Raw genomic sequence first — 8762 nt, forward strand, 5'->3', positions numbered from 1 at the left:
TTGCACTGCATCTTTATATATCACAGCCATTACACGTAACATTTCTACAGTGAAAAAATAGACTGTCTTTGAACATAATATGAACAAATAAGCAAATTTTTCTTTTAAATTCATTGACTGATATTCTTTGTCTTTTTTTTAAAAAAAAGGAGAAAATACACTATTTAAAAAAAAGGTAATGTCACTTGTTACAGTTACATCGATACTTTAAAGAAAGCCACTCACAGTATATGCCACTGAATGCCCCTTACTCCATCTCTCCCCGTCATCTCTACAGCTAGGGCATGTTCGTAGCTGTGCCAAGGGTGTGACATGGTACCGGGAGGGTCCTGAGGGTCTCCGCATCGCTCCCGGAGAGCCGCTGCCTTCCGGGCTGAGCGGGCGGCAGCAAGAAGCAGTTGGCTACGGGGAACAGATTTCGTACGGCTGCTTCCTGGGCTCCTTTCGGAGATGCTCCTTCTGCGGCAGAACTGGGGAGGGGGGCGTGAATGTGCAAAGAGGATGGGGAAGGGGCTGCCTCTCTGTACGGGGCGTCCCACCGCTGCGTGGGTGAGCACCTTGGCGGTAGCCGGATGTGCTGGGAAGGGGGAACAGAACAAGCAGACAGCGAACCCAGCCCCGGGCAGCTGCCACCTCGACCTGTCCCGCCGGCGTGCAAGGGGAGGGGGGGCCACACCACACAGCCCGGTCTGGGGTTTGGATCGCTCTTTCTCTAGAATTTTAAATATCCTAAAAAATAAATTTTGGAATTAGAAGAAATGAGGAATGTTCCAAGTATTCAAAACGTGAGCTATAAAACCTCTCGCGTGGCAGGGGCCTCCAGCGAACGCTGTTTGCAAGGTGCCTGCAAGCCCAGAATCATCCCACGGTGGACACTGAGGTTGTTAAGACTCCAGCTAGAAGAACTCCTGACCCTAAGTCTGCCTACGTGTTGAGATTTAGTTCCTTTCCCTATCTTTTACAGAACACCTTCAATGCTGCAAGTGACTTCCTTTAAAGACTGCCAACTATATTAGTAAATAAACTGAACTCTAATGATGTAACCAAAGTCGGTTTCCTTCCCTTCTCCAGCCGCAACATTTCGCAAGGTGTGTTTTAGCTTTTGGATCTGTTTCATGATGTCCATACGTCCTCCGCAGCGAACACCACTTGAGGTAACAAGAGCAGTTCACCACTTAAAGCAGTCCTCCAGCAATCTCCTGAGCTGCCTCTTCACGGTCCAGGTTACAACATGGAGTTCCTGACGGGGTGTTCCTTTCAATCCCTCCCCCTGCTCCCCGATGCATTGTCCAGATGAAAAGGTACTTCTTCTGATTCAGTTTTGTAAGTTCAAACGCTCCTCCTGGGTCAAAAGAGGCCTTCCAGGACTTAAGTGGTTGGTAGAGTCTGCACAACGGATGGCTTTTTATGTTGCATAGTGATCAAAACTTCCCAGATACTCCAGAGCTGCCTGGTAACAGAACTGATACTCATCCTGCGAACAGTAAAGAGAACCAGCTTCAGAGGTTTGAAACAGCTCCTCAGGATCCCTGCCCTGCCTTCCAGCTAGCACATCCTTGGGCAGGAACGTGCGCAGGCTCTGTTCTGCTGGCAGAGCTGCGAACTCCCGGGAAAGGAAACCCCTTCCCTTTATCGTTTGTGCATTCCCTAGACGCTCACCACCCCACCGCAAGCCGACCTGCGGGCTGTCTTCAGAGGTGGGTGAGTCCCCCCTGCCTCAGAGGCAGGGACGCAGTAAGAATTGGGGCTGGCGGACTGGGATGAGACTTTGTAACAGTGGGATATTTTATTTTTGGGGGTATGAGTTAAGTCAAATCAGCAGCGCAGCCTGGGCTTTTTACCCCTCAGGTAAGGTAAAAACCCCTTTGCTGGTGTTGGACGGGCAAAAAGCACACCCCGCTCAGGCAGGGCAGCGAGGGGCTGACCTGCAGCTGTGGTGCTTTGCTGCTCCCTCCTCCCAGCTGCTGCCCCCTCCGCCTCACCTCTGTTTGCACCATGGCAGGTCGTTGTGTTCGCAGCATCTTTACTGTCTGGAAAATATCTACAACACCCTCGTATCGCATTCTTTCCAGGACGATGCTCAGTGTGATGAACACTCCGGTCCTGCCCACGCCAGCGCTGCAGGAAGGGGAGAGAAAGAGGGAACTGTACGTCACAACATCAGCTGCTGCCGTGCACGCAGAGCTTTCGGACGGCTGAGCTGCGTCTTACCCGCGTGAAGGCGTTGGGACTGCAGAGGCTCAGGCCTCCAGAAGGTAGGAAACTAAAACTGCCGGAGCGTGTGACCCAAGCAAATGTTTGAGGGAGTGAAATTAAAAAAATCAAAAGGTGAACAGCATTCAGTGTGAAAATCAGTCCTAATAGGTACCATCAGGCTTGTTAAATTGAAGAATTCGGAGAATGCATTACCCTGCCCTGCCCAGGGGTAGGAAGGCACAATCCCTGCCACCAGCAAACACAAGCCAGCAGTGCTGGAGGTGCAGGACTGGTATAAAAATACTTCCAACTCTGCAGGCCAGACGTTGGCACTCCGGTTCCCATCTCCCACAGCACTTCCTAGCTCTCCCCTAGAGGGTCAAAGGCCTTGTGGACAGTGGCCAGGTCTGAAGGCAGGTGAGTTTGGTTGGCCAAAGCAACTGCGTTCAGCACCCCAGCCCCTCCAGACATCCTCCAAAAATCTGCCTGCAAAGACGGGGTGGGAAGAGAGGGAGAGATCTGCAGGATTTTCATTCCTTCTGCTCTTTAGCATCCTCAGATCAGTCAGCGGTTTCCACGCATGCATGCCTACCTGCAGTGGACAGAGATGGGGCCATCCTGGCCAAACTGTTCCTTGGTCTTATGGACCTGTCCAATGAAATCGATAAACCCTTCTCCTGATTTTGGCACGCCTTGTTCTGGCCAGTCAGTGAACTGGAACTGACGCACAGTTCGTGACTGACCATCCTGGGGAAGAAAACAGTGGTATTTAGAACATCCTGGAGTTGTGGTACTAAATACCAAAGAAAAACCCCCAACCCTGTTTTGTTTCACTAAGGAATACAAGAAGTTGAACCCACTTTGGGTTGGAATCAAGTGAAAACGGATCTGTTTGATACAGAGAATGATGAACCTGCTCAGGCTGCAGCTGGCATTTCAGCACAGATCTGTACTGCTGGCAGGGGGGTGAGAGCCCCGACCACTGCGGAGCTGCACAGATGGGCTCCTCAGCCGGGAACATTCAAGGTGAGGTTACGGCCTCTCTATCAATCTTGGGAAAGGGTTGCCATAGGGTCAGAATTACAGCTGACAGGAAGATAAATCTTCTTCTACCAGGACTGATGAGGCATCTTCCTTTTCAACCTTGCCAGTAGAGCTATCAAGTTCTACAATACTGGCAACCTTAGAAGCAGAGGACTCTGAGAGTGAGGGTTACATTTGCTAAACAAATTTCAGGAGGTATTGAAATGTTCCTTTGGAGGAGAAATCTGACACTGAACCTAAGATTAGTTGGGCGGATGTGCCCCTGTACAACATGGCAGCTCCTCGTACGACCCAAGGAGAAGCGCACATTTGCTGTAGGGTGAAGAGTCGCCTTGGCAAGGCTGTTTTTATTAGCTGTCTGGGGAGCTGTTATTTTCTGCTTTCATGTCATATAAGCTCCAAGTAAACTCAAAAGCTAACAACATGACTCACTACTGTGATTAGTGAGCAGAGGTTAGAAAACTACTTTCAGTTTGTAAGAAGATGCGTTTAGGTACGATTTATCCATGTTTGTGTGTTCTGTTCCTCAGCACAACTGAGCTCTCCTCCACTACAGATAATCCCAGGCTCTCTCAGAGAAAGTGTTTACACCTCAGTCTTTCTGAGTGCCAAAGGGAGCCAAAACGGGCCACCCTCCCTTGTTTTCTGTGAGCCACCTTCCCTATCTGGTGAGTGTGAAGCTCTCCAGCCCCTGCCCTGACCCTGGCCAGCACAGACTGCACGGTGCCCAGCACTCACCCTGGCATCGGTGACCTTGAATTCACGCAGGATGTACTGAGGCATGTTGTATTCCGCCATGGGATCGACTACGAAGTACTGGTAGCGGGCAGAACGCTCCGCTGGCCAGTACTGATGGCACTTTTCCTGCCAAGGGGAAAGAAAAGCCTCCGTCAGCCCTTGTGCTGCAGGCCTCCCCCCGCGCTCGGCCTCGGGGCGCGCTTACCCGACCCATTTCGCGAAGCTTCGTCAGCATCACGACAATGGTGGAGTTGTTCTCCCACAGCATCCGCCAGAAATCTTCCGTGGTCTCTGCCAACGGCCCTTGAGTAGCGATGTACGCCTTCTGTTGTCTAAAAGGACAGCACAAACCCAAGGGGGGGGGTCAAGGGGGTGCAGAGAATTGCTTGGGCAGAAGCTCTGGGAAACCATACAAAAGCTGGAGAATCGGAAAACAAAATGGAAATGCTGGGGAAGAACCAGACCAGTGCAAGGCCCAAAGGGGTGGGAGGTGTCTTTGCTGCTGATGGTCAAAGAAAGCTCCAGTGGTGATGCTTTCTATAATTAATGTTTCCAAGGGGTAAATCCAGATTAATCTAATATAATACCCTATATGGAAAAAGGTGTCACACCTAGAGTCTTGGAACCAGAGTGTTTTTGGGGCCTCAGGAACACCAAGAACTCAACTGTGAGGCATGCACAGGGGACAAGAGGAAATGGCCTCGAGTTGCACTAGTGGAGGTTTAGCTTGGGGATCCGGAAAAATGTCTCCCCGGAGAGGGCTGTCAGGATTGGAAGGGGCTGCCCAGGGAGGGGGAGAGTCACCATCCCCGGAGGGGGTTGGGATGACCTGATGTGGTGCTCAGGGACAGGGTTTAGGGCAGGCTTGGCCGTTAATGGTTGGACTCGGTGATCTTAAAGGTCTTTTCCAGCCTAAACAATTCCATGCTTCTCTTCAACTGCAGTGCCACGGCCAGGGCCGGGACTGCTGCGTGCACCTGGGGGCGAGGAAACCTGCTCATGGGGTGGCTTTGGTCTCTCGGCTTAGCTGGCCAGGCCCCGAGCACACCAGGGGAGGGCTGGAGCACATGGCACGGATCGCCTGTGGGAAGCTGTCAGAGCTGCAACGTCCCCAGATGACAAAAGTAATAAAAAGGCGAAGCTGTTTTTAGAAACCTCCCAATGGCAAAATCCACCCCCTCACCGACGCTCTATGTTTAGGACCTGCAGCTGGGGAAAGGTTTGGTTTGCTTTAGCACGTAAGTAATTTTAAGACCAGAGAGAATAAAGCTGTGCCGGAGCCCGTGTGTGGGCTGCCGCCCATCGGCAAGAGGGAATTTACCTCTCGCCTTGCACCGCTGCGTGCAGGTATCGCCAGGCGCTGGGCCAGAGGAGACCACCCACGTGAAGACCTGGCCCGCCCCGCAGTCCGTCTGCATCCCTCCTCGGACACAGGAAGTCCCTGGCTGCAGGGTGCCCGTTACCTGTAGCCATCGATGAAGCTGGCGTTGATGTAGTCCGACCCTTCCACGCCCCTGATGGGCTGAAGGCAGACCCGCGTGGTCTCGTAGGGCATGATGTTGACAAGGCGATTCTTGAATTTGTTACAGGGGAGGTTGGCGCTGATGAACCTGGAGGTGTGGGCTTTGGAGTTGGCGAGTCGCTGAGGGCAAAAACAGAGTCACAACCATTTTGTTCAGCTTGTTTTTTTGTGCTCGAGCCCTACGCCAGCCCACTTGCCCTCCATGTCCCACCATGCTATTCTGCCTGGTGTGCCCTCCTTTTTTTTTGGGGTGGTGACAGCATGAGACCTTTCCCTGAGCAAAACTTTCAGAGGAAAAAAGACCCCCAAACATTCAAAACCCCAATCTAAGGAGGAAGCAAATTCAATGTCGATCTGAAATGACCAGACAAGCCTCCTGCAGCGACAGACACGCCTCCCCTGGGAATGGAGGTAGCATAAGCCAGAAAAGTAATTACTTCTCTAACACTGAACCCAAACGTTCCCATCAGCCTTTTAAAGGCTCCCTGTCTGCCATGCATGAGTGCCAGCAGAACAACGCTCCTGTGAGGAATACAGCACCTCCCCCAGTGACTACTGGCCCCATTCCAGCATCTACCAGTACCTTGAACTCCAGCTCCATGCCTGTCACGTGCTCTCCGACTTCAATCTGAGCCAGTTTCTGGATGTAGGTGTAGAGATTCCTAGCTGGGACCTCTGTGTTGCCGCAAGCGACAGCCTCAAGCAAGGCATCGTGTATAAAGCTGTACTGGTCTTCTGTCTGTACCATGTAGTTGCGCTGTGACCTCATGAGGGTGACGTGCCCGTAAATGTCCACTGTCTTCTCGTGTTTTATCCTCTCGAGCATGGCGTCGATCACAATGAAGCAGCCGGTCCGCCCAACGCCCGCGCTGGGAAGAGAAGGGGAAAAATGGAGCGATGGACTATTCTGCCTCTGAAGGGAAGACCCCAAAAGGCCACCCACGCGGGAGGATCTGTCCACTGCCCTGAACAGCTGTAAACACAGGATAGGGACAGACACACAAGGCAGGGAGTGAAGAACAACTCACTCGGTGACTGGGAAGGAACCACGGCCTTGTGAACACACTATCCAGGGACTGAGGCAATCTTGGCAAACCAGCCAAACGTGTGGGTTCAGACGTTTCATAAGTGTTGTTTAGAGCACAGTTTGGGTTGAAGGGATGTTAAAACCCACCCAGTCCCATCCCTGGCCATGGGCAGGGACACCTTCCACTAGACCAGGTTGCTCCAAGCCTCATCCAGCCTGGCCTTGGACACTTCCAGGGATGGGGCATCCACAGCTTCTCTGGGCAACCTGTCCCAGTGCTCCTCACCCTCTTCAGGCAGAATTCCTTCCTCATATCTAATCTAAACCTCCCCACTTTCAATTTAAACCTGTTACCCCTTGTCCTGGCACTACAGGCCCTTGTAAAAAGTACCCCCAGCTTCCTTGTAGCCCCCCCAGGCACTGGAAGGGGCTCTGAGGTCTCCCTGGAGCCTTCTCTGCTCCAGGCTGAACACCCCAACTCTCCCAGCCTTGTGGTACTAAAGGATCTGGCCTATAGGCACCGGTGCTGGTGCGTGCTCCTGCCCACCCTCCTCAGTGTGCTGCTCTTGACATAGCTTAGAAATACCGTGCTGGGGGGTTCGGACAGATGTACAACAGGAGGACAGTGGTGACACCAAAGTCACGGCTGCTCTGAGTCACTCTGGTGTGTGAGCACAGTGCTGTGCTGGGGCCGGTAAAGCCTGTGCGGGGGCTAGTAAAGCTGTTTATCTGAACCCCACCCTGGCCAGTGCCGCCCCAGTAGCAGGGAGAGGCTGCGACAGAGCCACCGCAGGGAAAGGTCCCTCATCTCCCGTGCTGCTCCGCAGGCAGAATACTCAGACTAAGCCCCAGAGCCTGTGTCGTGCCGAGGTTGGCTTTGCTCAGCTCAGCAAAAACTTCCCAAACCAAGTTTGGGTTTATGTCACCTAAGGACAGGATGGAAGATGAAAAGTTGCCTCTGGTGATGTGGCCATTGCCCCTCCATAACAATCTGCCCCTTTTCTCCTGCCTCTTCATCTGCGACACCCCCGTACGGGCGCTCTCCTGGCAGACACACAATTATGACAACTCCAGGTAGGGGGCTCTAGGCTTGAACAAAAGGCTGGCAGGATCTAAGGGCTTAAAAAGGCACGTTCAATCACTTGGATCTTTCAGCAGCTGAGAAACTACTGATGTTGTAATGAGTAACATGCGTCACCTCCTTTCCTAAATGTTCCTGTGCACGAAGGTAACATCAAACTCGCGTGTAAAGGCATTTGTGAATCAGCAGGGCTCCGCGGGCCTGTGCATTTGCCACTGCTAATAAAGGGTTTCCTTTTACTATTCCAGCACAGTCCGTTTTTTCACAAAGTCCCCTTGATCTCTGTTAATTAGACTGCTAACACCTGAACCGAGCAGGTGACTGGAGCCTTGGCAAGAATTTAGCAGCTGATCTGGGAGCCGGTTCCCGCACGTTGTGAGCTGACAGCTCTCTCTATTCATTTTCCAAAAAGACGCACGATAATTGCCATCTGCAAGGTTAGTGATAAGTTGCCCACTTGCAAAGACTGTTTAAATGGCATCCTCGACGAGAGGCAGGATTAGCCTCCCCCAGCAGCCTGCAAAATTCAGATGTCTTTCCTCAGTGCGGAGTAACCCGCAGGCTCCTCCACACCCTCCTGAGGAACACAGGGATTTATCGAAGTTGAGGCTGAAAGCGTTCCTTGTCGGCTTGTAAATTGAATTAGGGAATGCTGCCTGCCCATGGGGGCCTTCAGCCTGTCATTATCAGAATGGCTGAAGCACTCAACCCCCCCTTCAATCACTGTCAGCTCCCCTGGACAGCTGAGGCAGCTCTGCCTCCCTAACACCCGACGCAGCAACACCAAGCAGCTTCCTACATCCCACTCCATCTTCCCCCTGTCCCACTGCGACAAGAAACAACCCCTACACGGCGAGCCAGGCACCCGGACAGCGCGGGAGCTTCCCCTCTGCGCTGCTTTGAGTCGGGACAGAGTTAATTTTCTTCACTGTGGCTGGTATAAAGCTGTTTTGGATTTGCCCTGAGAAAAGTACTGGTAAGGTGTTTGTTAGCTGGTGCTGGGGAGTGCTGGCTGCAATCCAAGGGCTTTTCCAGCTTCTGATCCTGCCCATGTTCCCAACTTCCTCACTACAAGCAGTGCGGTGGGACACACAGTTCAGACAGCCAATCCAAACTATCAAAGGAGTATTTCATTCCATAGCACGTCATGCTCA

General features: G+C 52.3%; 1 protein-coding gene across 1 annotated transcript in view; it reads right to left on the reverse strand.

Annotated features, from left to right (window-relative positions):
- Positions 1 to 1105: 1105 nt before the first annotated feature.
- PTPRS (protein tyrosine phosphatase, receptor type, S) overlaps positions 1106 to 8762 on the reverse strand; it is a gene marked incomplete at its 5' end in the record, with an annotated part of 37445 nt that continues 29788 nt past the window's right edge. Inside the window, 7 exons of the mRNA XM_010157102.1 lie at positions 1106 to 1474; positions 1983 to 2118; positions 2789 to 2943; positions 3979 to 4104; positions 4184 to 4310; positions 5442 to 5620; positions 6084 to 6369. Of these exons, the coding sequence (XP_010155404.1) occupies positions 1406 to 1474; positions 1983 to 2118; positions 2789 to 2943; positions 3979 to 4104; positions 4184 to 4310; positions 5442 to 5620; positions 6084 to 6369 (1078 nt within the window). The remainder of the gene's footprint in view (positions 1475 to 1982; positions 2119 to 2788; positions 2944 to 3978; positions 4105 to 4183; positions 4311 to 5441; positions 5621 to 6083; positions 6370 to 8762) is intronic.

The sequence above is a fragment of the Eurypyga helias genome, unplaced genomic scaffold (assembly GCF_000690775.1).
Source record: "Eurypyga helias isolate BGI_N326 unplaced genomic scaffold, ASM69077v1 scaffold17998, whole genome shotgun sequence".
In the NCBI taxonomy this organism is placed as follows: Eukaryota; Metazoa; Chordata; class Aves; order Eurypygiformes; family Eurypygidae; genus Eurypyga; species Eurypyga helias.